Below are 15,463 nucleotides of genomic sequence, written 5' to 3' on the forward strand. Positions count from 1 at the left end.
ATGACCTATTGGCCCTTGCCATAGTTGATAAAACGTTGGATAAAATACATGCCTTTAACAGCATTCGCTTTACCATATTGGAACTATTATAGGCCGCCAAAATAACTGACCTTTTTTCGACACAGGTAAAAAAGTTACTTAGACATTTTGTATTACAATATATAATAACTTTCGGGGTTGTAAAGCTAACAATTTTGTTTTATGCTATGGGCCGACCTTGGCTAGATGTCAATAAGATAACGCCTTACTGTTTACAAGGCTCACGACCCGAAACACCTTGGAGAGAACTTGTAGTTAATAGCCAGAACTTAACTACGGCTTCTGAAACAGGTAACCTTATATTACCAAAAGGTAAGATAGCCTTAAGCTGTTGCCATGTGACTTGAGGCCATCGCTTTACAAGATTCTGTCGAAAAATATGACAGAACTTTCCCTAATTATCTACTCCGGTTTCTCCAGACCCAGTGGAAAATAATCAACATGTTGTTCGCAGTAGCAAATAATATCTAAAAGAAGCTTCAAACATCAATCGTTTAAAGCATCATATAAATATTTCCGCTCTGGGACATAACTAGTAATTTTTCAAAAAAAAATACTGCTCTAAAGACGATTAGATTGACGCATTGAGCCAAAAGTAAAAGTAACACCCCCAGGTTGAATTTTTGCGGAAAACACTTCTTACAGAACCATTCAACCTTTCCAAACTTTTAGGCTGACACATTCTCGTAATCTGTTCTCTATCCACCTCCTGGAAGTGACTGCCACTAAAACAAAATATATTATGACCTTCTATGTTGATATAAGGTACATATTTGAGTGTCCAGCATACAATGTCTCGCTATAATATAAGAAAACTCTCGCATTTCTACGACAAAAGCAACTTTGCTATTGAAACAAACCACAACCCTATGTCGGATAGAGAAAAAAAAACTGGCTAATCCTCTGATCGAACTGCTCACCGCATGTTAATTATATTGGATTGTCTACACACTGATATAACAAAAAGCGAAGCATAACCTTGTTGTATTCGATATACTTATACATTATTATGGGTTGATTGCAATTAACAAGTACAAGAAGCAGAGATTTTTGCAAGATTATAGCTTCTGGATATATATGTGGGTGTAGGACACCAATGTTGTAAATGTTTTTAATAGTTTTTTTACATGTTCTAAGGGTACCATTTCTGACGATCACGTTTGTTCAATATAACCATCCTCCACCTTCAATTCGGATTCTAGAAGACCCTTTTTAAATGTTCCCTTTTGATTGAATAGGATAAGGCAACGAATCAACATTGTCATGTCGAGACGTTTTAGACCGTCACCCTATAACGCCCCATACAGAGTGATATAATGGGTTGAAATCTGGCTATCTGTTTGGCGACCATTTCAGAACATACTCGTAGCAGTCAGAAAGCAGCTAGTCATTTGCTAATTGGCTTATATGAAAATGTATTGGACTTCCTTAGACACTCTAATTATCCTCGACTGTATGAGACTTAGTGAAACGTGCGCACATTTTTTTTGCTGATACGTTTGCCTTCCTGAAAGACAATGGTGTGTCTTTTGATAGACACTAGATTCAGAACATAAATTTTGGCCGGAGATTTGCACCTGTCCACAATACAGACATCCTTTAGATAGTGAGCAAGCCATGAGTATTTCTGCGATTTATTCTTGCGTCTCTATATAAAAAATGATCTGTAGAGAAAAATCGAAAACAACCTTGTAATTCATTCTTGGAATAAATAGCAGTTATATTTCCTGGCTTTATTATCTTCAGAGACCATCTGTTTATGTCTTACGATATATGACGAGTACCCATTTTCGTCAACAATTGATGACATCGTAAGCTCACTCACATCTCTCGTCATCAAAACAGAATTGTCCTTAAAAATGTACTTTTACACGGCAATGAATAATTTTTGAAGTTCGCGCCATCAAAGATACTCCGTTAAGCTGAGCTGGCGATGTCGAGTACACTGTCGACTTGGGGCGACTTAAGTAGTTAATCCTGGTTGGGGCTTGTTCAGCGCGTAGGAGCGGGATAACAGTTGAACTTGTTCTGAATTCTGAAAATGATGTGTTGCTGTTCGCCACGACGAACCTGTAGTTTTATTGTAGAAAGAACTAGTTTTTATCTGCTACCGGGGGTAGCAGATAAACGCTTGCTCGTTACGACGAGCAACGCAATGCCAACGTTTGTCCCACTATATATATATATATATATAAAGAGGGAGAGAGAGTGTATGAATTTTTCGGGTTACTTTAAGTACTTGTACAACTCTGTTCGAATAAGCATGCAGTTGCAGGAAAGCAGAGGCAGGTGTTTCTGCAGCTCAGCGGAAAATATATGATAAACAAAAAAAACAATGCGAACTCGAAAACTAATCAATGCCGTTCAAATATGCATTGCTAACAATCGTTCTGTTTCGATGCGATCGTTGGCGGGAAAATTTCATATTGGTCGCGTTACCACGTAACATATTATGCACGGAATCGTTAGGCACATGCTACAATGTCAGAGAAGTCAGATACTCTCTCAGGCTAATAAAATTAATAGATTTTGATCGGTAATGTCATTGGCTCCTCAGTTCTTTTATAAAGAAAGCAGCAGGTCTTCTTCTGTTCGTCTAACGATAGATATTTTTATCCTTAGCGCAAATGCTCAGCCGCTGTTGAGCTGTTCACGATGTAGCGGATGTGCTTATTAATAGGTGAAAGCAAGTGCCCGGCTTACGTTCAGCTTCTTCAGTGAAACCGTTATGTCACCATATTTGTACAGAGAAGCGAAGGTACCAACAATGATATACATCTATGTACTCAACAAACTTGTTACCCCTCCTAGAAAAATGGTATACTAGCCGGTCACTGCAAAGATGGCTGTTGGTGCGTATGAGCATAGTCTGGAACGAGCATATATAGCTACCGTACAACTCAGATTTGAATCCCAGCCCAAAATTCAAGTATGGAGTATTATTGGCTTAAAGTTAAACAAGTCTTGATAGAACAACGTCAATCTGCGCGCCCGTGCCATCAAAGAGGCATTCACGAGCGTCAGTAAAAATAATATTCGAACAACGAAGCCGTGAACCCTTCCGAATGGAAGCTACAACTGCGATAAATATATATAAATGCCAGGAATGACACGTGTAAGAGTTGCGACACATTTTATTAAATTAACTATTTCCTGTTTAGATACAGTCTTAGAAACAAGGTACAAACAAAAATCCAAGGTTAATTTTGCTCCACAGTGTATACGCATAAGCATTACCGTTTCAATATACGGTAAATTCATAATACGGTGACAGTAAGGCAAACAGTGCAAGTAGTTACGCTTATCCACAGACGATATCCAGAAAACGGACAATGTTGCACCGGATCCTCCGTACCCTCGCTCACTTCAACGCTCAAAAATCAAAAGTTACTGCAAATCAAGATGGTCTCGTTTTTGTATTGATCCTCAGTAATTATCAGATGAAGCAATCTGTTGCGTCTTCAGTCTGCATACTTGAAAAATTATTCATTTCATTAAATATGCCTGCCATAAATTTATAAATCTGATATCTGTTCTACTTGCTCTAGTAAATAAATCATATATTGCAAAAGAGCAGATATTAATGATATGTTGGTAACGCTAATTTAATAATTTTATTAATTAACGCCTTCAAGCGCGAGCCTTCCATAAAATGTCGATTATAAAGTGTGTACTTCAATTTTCAGTATGAATGGCTACCTTTAGTTAACGTTTTTTGGCAGATTGTAATAATACTTGATAGGTGGGCATTTTTTAGCCCATCTTCACTAGCATGTTTAAATCGAAGAGCTTAACACAGTAATCTTAGCTCAGCAAAATTCTACCCTGACGGTCAAAAGGTATCTAAGAAGCAACTGGGTCAGAGACTACGGTAACAAGTTAACTCGCTTGCCGCACGCTACTTCATAAACGCAAGACGGGTTGGCTGGCTCTCTAGAGCTTATAAATTACGTTTATAGGAATTTCTTTCATTTTGGGAAGGTCGTACAAACTGAACGATAAACTGTAATTTTCAGTTAGATAACTATGAAGTTTTATTAGGTCGCCGTCTGGTATTCTTGTGAGAACCGTCGAAACACTTTATTCCTCGTAATCATATTGCATTTGTAACACAGCAAATGTACATGCACTTCCATTTAAGCACGACCTTCAAAGGTCACTCAGCAGTGTTCTATTTTAGATCGACGGAGAAAGGAAACCATGCCTCGAACGTCTATGGACTGCCACAATCAAGTGGAAACTTTAGCATGACTTGTTTAAGTGAAAATGAGCTAAGTCTTTAGTTGTTTGCTGCTTAATGGTTACCGATATAAAACACTCGCCGAAAATTTCAATTTAAGTTTAGTTTCTACTAAACTTTCTACTGAAACTGCTGTTTGAACGCAAGATGGCAAACAAGGAAATCGGTGTAATTTACAGGGCTATATTTCGACCTCTGATGAAAAATTGTGACGATCGGTTATAATGTTCGATTAGTAGGGAAATTTTATATAGTAAATGCACTATCGAGATTGCACAGATGTGGTAAGGTCCGATTTACATTTAACCAGTACAGGCATCACATTATGCATAATTTCAGCTAAAATTCTTACAACAGTACTCCGTTTTTTACATGTCAACCATATATCACATGTTACAAAGATATTTTAGATGTGTCAAGATTGCTTCATAACGAGCAACCGGCCACAGTCCTCAACCTATCAATCATTTAAAAAGCACACAAATTATACGCTTGTCCTTTTGTCCTTCCGTATGAATTGTTGAAGATCGCGAAAGGCTTTCGGAAGTGGTTTCGTATACGTTAATGCTAAAATTTTTCACACCATCGTCCTATTCCAACGTTTCTGCTACGCACAAGAGCTGTTTCGAGCAAAACTTTATATAAAAGCCTATTTTATTAGTTGCTTCTTCTTTATATGCGTATATTGTTTCCTTTAGTTTTGAGTACTACCATTTAATAAGAGCTCAGAATTGACATTTTACATAAGCTTCCAGGAAAACGCGATCTATCAAATGCGGAAGGCAAGGTCACCCGACTTTCAATTTTGAAAAACTGGGAGCTCTGTAACAAAACAGCAGCAGATCGTATATGATGCCGAAGATTTACCTGACTGCACATACATATTTTTCCATCGTGATTCCAGTTTCCTCCAGCAGCTCACTGAGCTACAGGATTCGCTCTAATATTGGCAGCATGTGAGATTGACATGCATAGGTATTTCCATTGGCACGTGTCCAAGCAGAGTCGGGACATTGTTCACTGTGTCAAGGAGAAAAGTAAATGCAAAAGGCAGTATGTAATGTTAGTTTAGGCCTCTAGTCGTACTGGTGCCAACCTGAAGGCCACGAAAAGCCTCTGCCGGGTTTACTCTAGCGAAACGCCTCGCTTTGATGCCGCCGTAAAAAGGTTTGTTGTTCAATGGAGGTGACCTATAAAATGTAGGTGGCATAACCATCAGATGGGGTCAACCTTGCAAAAGTCAATGAGACCGAGACGGTACATTCATATATATCAATACATTATATGAGGCTACGCAGTTGTCGCAAAAATCTATATACGTGGGCATAACAAGCGGGTCTCTCAGAACCATTTAGAGTATGCCAGATTAATCGGCTTGGCGTCTCCGGGTTCAGATTTCGCCTTCTTACACAAGCGCTGTATTCCAGATTACCATAGAAACGCACGCTTTGTATGTTATTACGCCACAAATATGCGTATACATTTTATGTACTCTTCTGTAACACGTTAAACGAAATTTAGAATGGGCTCAGATTACGTAAGTATGAGGCCATTAGTTACAAGAATTTTTCTACCCTGTAGGAATATAGGCATAACAGTTCCACTCGCCTATTTGCGCTGATCGGCATCCAGTTGCCGTTTAGTCGCCTGAACCATTATAAACGAAACCGTTCCTACGTCAGCCTACAATTGTACAAATCGTACAAAGCCGTTCTACGCAATAATCGATCGGTGATGTAAACTAGATCCTGTGCGCAATTTTACAGCTAAAGAAGATGAGTCATCTTAGTCAGAAACAACTAGGTATTTAAATAGTCGCTACTGTAACACGAGAGCGGTACTAACAATTGAAGACCTCAACGTCAGTGTACTTCCTCTGGTTAACCATTGTAGTGCCGTTATCGAGGTTACCATTTATAATAAACGGATGCTCTGTTATTTATTTGTATCAATCTTTGAATTGGGACATCTCCTCCAACGAAATTGGTACATTACTCTCGTTACCCCAAAGGTCGCTTTTTGATGTTTTCGCGTTTCGAAGCCTGAAATTCATCAAGTGGTGCGTTTTGTCGAATTAATGCCTGGTGCATTCTTTCCGAGCTGCCGAACAGATCTTGAATCCCTCTGGAACGCAAACGCCTATCTCTGGCTGCAGCATATTTGGGCAAAAGAAATTTACGAAGTTAAATATGATACGCCCTTATAAATTGGTCTGCTGATAGCAACGGAATTCAAAATACCTAGATCAAGTACACCTTCTTTAGACTTCAGCGATCAGCCCAAATCTAGTGCATGTGCACGCTGCGAGATCACTAGCTGAAACCAAACAAAGAAAAAGTAAACTATTGTATAATAAATCCACCAAACCACTGAGTAGTAAGCAACATAAAAATGCGTCGCTATTTCAGCGTCATCGTCGGCATGTCGAGCGGGTTGGCACTCTTTTGTGGTATCACAAAGGTATTTATGCGCGTAAAGCTTCAGCGGACAAATAAAGGGATATATGACCAAGGGTCACATTAAACAAGCGCAATGCGACATTTCTAATTGACGTCTAGTGCCTCGGAGTTTCGAGTAATCATCCTTTTTACTTCAGACATTTAGCCCTTTAAAGCACTGGCTTTAATAGAGAATTGCTACATACAATGTGTCAAATAATAATAATAGCCGTCAGGTATTTTTCCGTCAGATACTTAGTACGTTCCTCCGATATGAAACAGAAGAACTCATTACGCCAGTTTACAACAAATTATGACAAGCGGCTTATTTGCAAACGATTTGTCGCGTACGCCCCGCATCCGTACCGAAAATCGAAATCAGAACTCCAATTCTGTGGATCTGAACGAAGCAGAGCAATGCGAAGTGGACTTTCAGATCGAAGGCCGTCTATGCTCATAATGAAATATCAAGTGGTACGGTGATCGCGTTCCATGGTAGTACGTACTGGGTTGTAGCGCTTTTTAAGCGGCTAGTACAGATAAAGCTCTTCTAAGTACAAATGTTTCAAATAGAAGATGTACGATTAAGTATGAAACAAGACGTTTTCCAGAAACGCCCAGGATCCGACGTGTGATAGACGTCTCACAGCTACTTACTAAAGATCCAATCGAGTTTGAACAAACACTACCCAATGTCATTTATCGTCATCAGATTGATACGCCACTCGTTTGTGAAATGGGCTCAGTGCTAGGAAATAAATGTTGTTGCATAAACCGGTCTAAAACCTTCACCCTTCACGTGTTTAAAGAGAATGCCTTCATGTGAGGCCGTCACGAGTCTTTTATTAGTATCAGCTTCAGTGAGTGTTCAGATCGACAATTTTAAGAGTCAAACGATCCTAACTCTGTTCCGGTACAGTGGAGCTCCGTCGGGGTTAACTGGTAGAACTGGTGTATCTATTACTTACTAGCTACCATCTAAAAAGCAAAGGCGTGCGACGCTCGGCCGAGCGACGCTCACTGCTATGCGGGAAGTTTCCACAGAGTTCAGCTGCTCAACGAGCAAATACCTGCGGCAGGCGCGTCATCCCGTTCTCCCCTCTCTTGTCCACTCTACCGTCACCCATAGCAAACGCGACCCTATTTGTAAATTCGGCCGGTGCTTTAACTGGTGCAACAATCGCAAAGCCTTCATTGTCCTACCCTGCTTAATTGTGATGTCGCTAGCGGTTTCTCCTGCGCACCTCCAAAAACCTGCTGCTACCACCGCTGGATACCGGTTGTTGAATCTGTATGTTTACGCTGCGCGTTTTTCTATCCGTGTGCCCAGTTCATCGATCCATGGTATATATATATGTGTATACACAGCATGTGTAAGGAAATATAATCTTAATCTATGAGTGCATATCCGTCTCTGGTTGCATAAGAGCAGAACAAGCGGCTATCGACTGTTCGTTCCTACCAGCGAACGACTTGATGATACCAAGAGCTCAGACATACCTATAGGAGACGTCTCGACTGTGCTTCTGCTCATGTGCATAGAACACGACAATACGGAACAGGGTTCAGGACGAAACTGTACGATCGATGTCTGGGAAACCCACTTGGTCCTTTTTTTGCCGTTACAAAAGGAACGGTCACAAGATTTGAACGGTTTTTGCGCGAACCGAACTGAACGAGCTAGAAGTCAAGCATAAATTCAGCGTGTTTCTCGAAAACGTCTGGAAACGACCGCAAAATCTACTTTCGCCTCCTCATCGTACCAACTAGAGTCAGTTGTTGCACGAACCTAGTTCAACTGATTCCAGCTTACATACCGGTGAAGTTCCGGAACACAACCGATCCAGAAGCGTATCGAGCGTAGAGGAAACAAGTTGTTATCCTTATTCTGAAGGGATGTATAAACGTGCAGGGCCCATGAATAGGAATTGCGGTTTACGGAACAAGGTACAGCGGAGTGGCAAGTTTCAGTTGTGTTGGCACTGGGGCTTGAAATACCACCTTCAATAAATCGACCCTGGCGCATCAACCAGCCAGCTCTCGGGGGGGCGCCGGTCATCCAGAAGTTACAAATGGGTAAAAGGTCCTCGTGACAGGTTAGTGGTTAACCTATTTGCCTGCTACTCTTAGGGAAGCGTTGTAGGTTAGGTTCGAACCCGGGAATAGACAGACACACTTACTTACGTACTGGGAGCCAGCTGTCTGACGGAACGCCTAACAGCGACACCGCTCGTAAAGCTCGAAGCATAAAAATAGGTATAAAGTGAATGAGTTCACCTCTAATGAAGGCACAATGTCGAACCAAGTCAAGGGGATAGCGACCACCGTCCTGGCAAATCAGCAGATTTTTTCGTGTTCAACCTCCGTACGCCGAGTGATGGTAGTTTTCTGGGTACGGGTATTACAGAGTTCGCATGAGACGCATGCGGGCTTGGAGGGGAGAACGCTGGAAGTGCGTTCTTCGCTGCTTCTTTAACAAGAAATTCACGAATGTTGGATAGTGAAAGAAGATGAACAGCAACCCTCTTACACGAAGTGAACAGCCGCTATCACGCGGGGCGTCAAAAGCGCGGTTGTGCTAAAAGTGAGAAATGCTACCGGAGAAGCGCACGAAGATATATCTAAAGAAATTTATATGAGGTAAGTGGGCGCTCTGTAACAATCAGTCCAGCCGAAAAAATGTGAGAAAGTTGTAACGGAGGGAATCGTACGTTGACCTACGAGTAAATACATAACAAAGTGGATTTAAGTCCAAGTGCTTCAATACGTATCGCATATGACTAGGCTCAGAATTTAATCCCAACGGTAAGAATAAGTTGTGTACACAAAGGTAGTAGAGTACTGACTAATTATAATAGCATTGTGACGCACAAGTTAGGAGTTGTTTCCCTGACTGTATCTATCATCGACTGAATGTTGTTTTTAGACTATCCGAAAAGATATGCTCACTAAAAAGGAACAGTTCGGGAATAAGCGAGCAAGCAAGTTTTCCGTTCAGAGTCCTGCACTACGTATGTGTACTGGGCGAATACGTTCATTCGCGCACTTTTTCCCCATCATCATCGTTACCATTATATAGCATCTATGGAGTATATGCTAATCTATATAATAGCTTCATACTCACGTCAATATACTATTAAATGTAATCTTCTCCGCTAACGATGATATATCGAGTGAATCCAGAAAGGTTATTCGGATAGCATAACCATACTGAACAGGTACAAATCTAGCTAACTGGTGACAGGTGAGTCCACACGTCGTTCTACACACCTCGGTCTTTTGTAATGAGCAATGTTACGGTGTTCTAGATCTGTGCAGTAAGAAAAAAACAGACCCTCAGGAGCGCGCACCGTGTCTATTTGTCATCATTGTGACATATATTTTACAATGGTGTAACAGCGCGCGACAAGTGCTTGTTAATCTCTCAGAAAGTTTGTCGCTTCGATACAAAAAGTTCATTTCTTTTTGACAGCAGGTAGATGGCGGCGGAAAACGTGAAGTCGACGCACCTCGTCGTTGACGCCCCGCACGGTCACAAGAAATCAAACGGAAGTTTCTTCACTTTAGGCGGTCGATGAGTCCAAATCACCAGGTATCCGCCTAGTGTCGCTACGTCCAAAGTTGACTACGTTTAAATTGTTAGTTCACTTGCCGCGAAGCACAAACAAATGCCAGGTGATTATTATTATTCGAAACGTCTGGAGCCGCCACTGAATCTTTTCGATTCCCTTTCCCACTTGGTTCATTCGATTGCACTAGAAGTAGGATAAGTGAATCGTTTAAACTGGCACTTAGACGTACAAATAACTTTAAATTGCGGCCGTTTTGGCCTAACGAATTTCATCCTACACACTCCACAGCACCGGACTGCTCTGCCACCCTTCGCCACATTTACTGAAACTAAGCAACAGGAGACTAAATTAACAAATCAGAAGCGTTTGTTCTACTTCTCGATAAAGTTGCTAAAGTGACAAACGCCCACAGTGGCAATGTAAAGCTCTCTGAAAACGCGATTATATAGAGAAAAGCATCATATATCCGATGTTCTGGTCCGTCTGTTATTACATTCTGATTTTCTTGGTAGCCTGCTATTACACGGGTTAGCTCTACCTTCAAGTGGTTGTGTAATGTTATCGTTACAAATCTTATAGAGTCTGTCCCCGTGTGTACTTTCACACTGCTACGGTGAACGAGCAGACGGTCGTGGCGCGTTCGCACAGTCGGGACAACGGGATAAATGGGTCCTCAGCTAGGAGGCGCCACCTTCGCTTAGAGGACGAACCTAAAAAGGCCCGCGAATTTCGAACTCGTCCCCTGCCCCCGATCACCTTCAAGAGGTGCTGGCCAACCACTAGAGAGAACGTAGCTACATGACACAATCAATAGGAGACCAGCAAATATGTCAGAACCCATTCGTTCAAAGGTAAGGTTCGCCATAACCGATTGAGGGATCTCCGTCGAACCTAATTCAGCTAAACCTAGCTTTCAACATATACGGAGTTGTGCATGCCAGTGTGTGTTGCACGCAATCGCAATAGTTAATAATTTAGCGCATAGAGCCTTAGCATTGCCCGGTAAATACACATCTAGTTCCATTGTTTCCCTAACGATTAATCACAAATAGTTGGTTTTTGTAAAAGCTTGATAGATGCTTTGCGGGATTCAAAATATATGTTTTAAGGGCTGTTTTAAAAAAGTTAAGCAAACGCAAAGCTCGTGTCTATACGGGAGTGCAATAGGAGCAACGTCGGAAGCCCTTGGCCAATTGATATTTAACTGGAATATGCCTTCGTTTCGTAACGTACAATAAATATTGCTTTAAATAAGTTAGCTTTTACATGAATTAAAAAAAGGCTGACTTTGTTACTTAACTTATTGATGATGTCGAGTATATCCGCTCTTTATTTAGCTATAATTCTTCTTCGAGGTCAAAAGTAACACAGCAGATGTTTATATATAACTACAATACTCTCATATCTGATAAATGTTTATCAGTTTGAAAGCCTGCATGTTACTTCTCGCTTGCACAGAGCTCTATCGATTGCCATGCCATAGGGGATTGGTACTGCAATTCTCGGACCGATTCGCCTATGACTGCTTTAAACTTCGGATGGTAATAACTTCTAATCGAGTTTTGTTGTTTCGCATTGTACGCGCTAAGTTGATATATAGGCTTACGATCTCAAGCAACTTAGCATCGAGTCGCTGTGTTATGGGACTGGGTAAGAGATCGAAGTTAGATTCGACTACACGGTCGCGTGAGAGATACACCACGCTATTTAAAGTTTTTTCGTTTTTTAGATGATCTTCAGCATTCAATCAACGCTCTCAGTCTTTCTCGATACAATGTGCAGGTTTGCATAACCGGGCTCGTTCTTAGACTTCAGGTGTTCAGCTTAAACGTATGTACATTAACAGACAAGAAAGTAATTTCGATTGGTACATTCAATAATAAAATTAATAATAGCTAGGACCTCTGTCACTTTTTGCACCTTTTCGCCGCAGTAAAAACATTCCATGTCTATTTTAAATTCAATTGGCTTTGAACTTTTGTCTCACACAAAATGTAAATTGCGTAATAAGTCGGCCACTTGAATGAACGTGTGGGCTTTCAATGGTTTACGCAAATACGAGAATCAAAGCTGAAAAATCATCAAAAGAATTATGAAGAAAAGAAAAGGCTATGATGGCGAGCAAACTTTACTTTCTAGTTTATCGGATCTATTTTACTATAAGCATTACATAGAATCAATTCAATTAAAAGGTAATTGGGTGTGGTTCAAGGGTAGTGGTCGAGGCCGGCACGCCTGAATAGCAGCCTAAGCATATTCTCAATAAAATGCATCTATTATTTTTCCTGTCCGCATCTTGATTTAGTTTTGTGAGACTTGACGTTAATGTCTGCCAATTTGTCTGGGTCTTATGCGCATGCTCCGAACACGACAACTCGTTACCAGGTTTATCACGTTACATCCAAATAGCCTAGTTGTGTATCAGTAGATAGATCTCTAGCGAAATTTTGTAAATTGATCTTGTGTTCTATTTTGGTAGTTAATTTACTTTTCGTTCCGGAGCATATTTCATAGCTGACGCGCGAAAATTGTCGACGCTTCATCCCAGTCTGATAAGATGTTTAAAGTGCAGCTTTCATTCAAGTGAAAGGACCACTCGAGAGCAATAACGCCATGTTAGCTTTCATTGACAGGGCGAAAGAGTCTCTGAAGGCCGTCGAGCGGTGCTATTCCGCAATCCTCGTAACACCGTCCGATGCATTAGGTAATATTAGTGTGTCTCCAACGCTTCGTGAGGTTGAGGAGTTTATTACCCAAGGTGAGATTTCAAACCGAAATTCATCATGTGACGTTTTTGTTAGCAATCATTTCGCCGCCGTCTCTCGGGGGTACAATAATTTTTGCCTTAGAAGCGTTACCTCATTGAGGAGTGTAAGTACAGATATTGAGGGCGATGGGTTTTTCTACAGTAACGGAAGAGTCAATTATTATTATTATTATTATTATTATTATTAGCATTGTTGGAGCAGAGGAACCCAGTTCGTCAGAAAATATCTGCATAGATGGACTGAGACAATTTTTTCTCTCCACATATTAATGCCCAGAAACGGACGTGAATCCCAACGAACTTCGATGTCGAGTCGAAGATATGACAACCTCGTGTCGGTCAACGATGGGAAATATCTCTGACGCTTTGACGACAATCATATTTGACGATCTTTCCAGATTGTTGCGAACTGGAATGGTATATAGCAAGATGGCTGCTCGAATGGACGAACTGGCAGAAATGGTGAGTTTGTGGCAAAGATGCGTCGTTTACTTGTTTAGCACGAGGCAAGAGCACGTTGCAGACATCTTGTGCTTTACGTGAGCGACAGGTCTCTCTGTTTGTTCCCTGCTTTTTAAGTACGTAAGAGAATTTACGCACCTTGATTAGAACTGATCATTTTTTGAGACGACAAACCCCTTATTGGCAAGCTAATTCAAGAGTAACATTATTGTAAGTAGTAAGTAATAAAGACAGCTTTACCTTATCATTTCTGTAGGATATCGCAATAGAGGGCCAACTATCTAAGGCTAACGAATATCAGCGTCGCCTTGAAAGGGTGCGTTCAGCTCGAATTCAACTAGAGCATGCATTCAATGAACTTGTAGAAGGAGACCAACACACTGATCCACAAATCAGTGTAAGTGCCGTGGAGATCGCCAGTTCTGAGAACCCACAAAATGATACATCAGCGGACCTCATTTCAAATTACGCCGATGCAGATTCACTTCTACCGCTCACTCCCGCCACTTCGCTGAAGTAGCCCACATGGATTTTGAATCGGTGATGACATCAACCAGAAATGGCAGGAAGGTTTAAAATATTCTTGAAGGAATTGTATTGAGGTACTGTTTAATAGAAACTATTTCGGTAAAAAAATATTCGAAAATTCAAGTAAACACGCTAAAATCGTGGAGTTAGCTAATTCACCGAGCATGAATTGGATCTAGTGAGTCTGCTCCTGACAGTCCTTTAACATCTTTTAAGTATAACAGCACTAGGGACACAGTCAAACGTGGCGTATATCTGCCTTTTAAAACGGGAGTTTTTTTTGTCTAGCCATAAGTTAATAAACAACAATCCTTTAGCGAGTAGTAAACTCACGTGTTGAGACAATTCAACATACTTTCTATTTTGATAATGTTTTGTAGATGATATTGCGAATCTTTATATGAACTTAAGTCTAACTCGATCAGTTTTAAAAACCATTACTCGTAAGCGAGTCGTCCACTGCAGAGTGTATCAGGCTAACTTTAGTCTACTCAAATCAGGAGAGTACCATTTTAGAATATCGGGGTAAATTACCTGTGGTGGAAATTTTTGTGTGCCAATCAGGTAGGCAGCATTTCTTATGGTCTTACAATTGTTAATAATCAAGAATGGTAGTTTTATTATCGTTAAGGCACTTACTTAGGAACATATGCATGTACCTTCCTGTGCAGTATAACTTAGCTATGTAAAAAAAAGTGCTAACTTGCTAAAAGTCGATAGAAGTGTATGCGGTTTAAGTTAATTAAAAACTGGGTTTCACTAGGTCGACTATGTTGACAACAGTCTAGATTAAAGTGTAATATTCATATACTGGAGATTTCCTAATAAAGTAAAATAGTCTTGTACAACAGAGTTCTCTTCAGCGATGACTTATTTGTGAAGCATATCTGTTCATCTATTGCTTGGGCTATTATTTTATACAATATAGCTATTCAATTAAATGGCGAAATGGATAATCCTTTACATGATGGCGTCATTCATGGCTTGACGCCAGGAGGAGGTTTCCACTGAATCTTTGATCATTACGTTTTCGTAAAAAGAGGCTGTCTAAGATCATGTTGTCCATACATATTAATACACATCCTTGTGAGTTACTAACGTGCTGTTAATCTGTCACTAATCAAAATAACAAACAATTCAACCAGATTGAGACGATACTTCCGTTCGACCTTTATACAGCACGGTAATGTGTCTCGATACGTGCTAGATTTAATGCACATGCGTTACCATTTTCCAGTTGTCCAAACACGATCATTATATCAACTTCTAATTCTGTTTCTGGTTTTTATTTGCATTTCTTTAATTGCCTCAAAAAGGTCACAGGGAATTGGCGCCAAAGCATGGCGTGCAACTTTCCTATAATGAAAAACGTAATCCAGGTAACGACGTGCAGGCAGAGAATAATAACATATTTTCC

General features: G+C 40.5%; 2 protein-coding genes across 14 annotated transcripts in view; one reads left to right on the forward strand and one right to left on the reverse strand.

Annotated features, from left to right (window-relative positions):
* Nucleotides 1–10,346, reverse strand: part of LOC111247230 (popeye domain-containing protein 1-like) — a 31,280-nt gene extending 20,934 nt beyond the window's left edge. For 3 of the 5 annotated variants that reach the window (XM_022797908.2, XM_022797909.2, XM_086983327.1), the window contains exon 1: nucleotides 9,842–10,192. The gene's annotated coding sequence lies outside the window, so the exon portion shown is untranslated. Of the gene's footprint in view, nucleotides 1–9,841; nucleotides 10,193–10,226 lie in introns of those variants that run through there. The other 2 variants (XM_086983330.1, XM_086983329.1) reach the window with 2 other exon arrangements.
* The window catches only part of LOC111247232 (uncharacterized), a 37,467-nt gene extending 22,569 nt beyond the window's left edge, over nucleotides 1–14,898 (forward strand). The window contains exons 2-7 of one of the 9 annotated variants that reach the window (XM_086983338.1): nucleotides 10,193–10,309; nucleotides 10,915–11,140; nucleotides 12,019–12,119; nucleotides 12,923–13,047; nucleotides 13,334–13,518; nucleotides 13,775–14,898. In XM_086983338.1, the coding sequence (XP_086839464.1) occupies nucleotides 13,378–13,518; nucleotides 13,775–14,038 (405 nt within the window). In that variant the 5' untranslated portion in view covers nucleotides 10,193–10,309; nucleotides 10,915–11,140; nucleotides 12,019–12,119; nucleotides 12,923–13,047; nucleotides 13,334–13,377 and the 3' untranslated portion in view covers nucleotides 14,039–14,898. Of the gene's footprint in view, nucleotides 1–10,192; nucleotides 10,393–10,868; nucleotides 11,141–12,018; nucleotides 12,120–12,909; nucleotides 13,048–13,333; nucleotides 13,519–13,774 lie in introns of those variants that run through there. The other 8 variants (XM_086983333.1, XM_086983334.1, XM_086983336.1 and 5 more) reach the window with 8 other exon arrangements.
* The last annotated feature ends 565 nt before the right edge of the window (nucleotides 14,899–15,463 follow it).

Source organism: Varroa destructor, unplaced genomic scaffold, assembly GCF_002443255.2.
Source record: "Varroa destructor unplaced genomic scaffold, Vdes_3.0 BEIS01000003.1, whole genome shotgun sequence".
Classification (NCBI taxonomy): Eukaryota; Metazoa; Arthropoda; class Arachnida; order Mesostigmata; family Varroidae; genus Varroa; species Varroa destructor.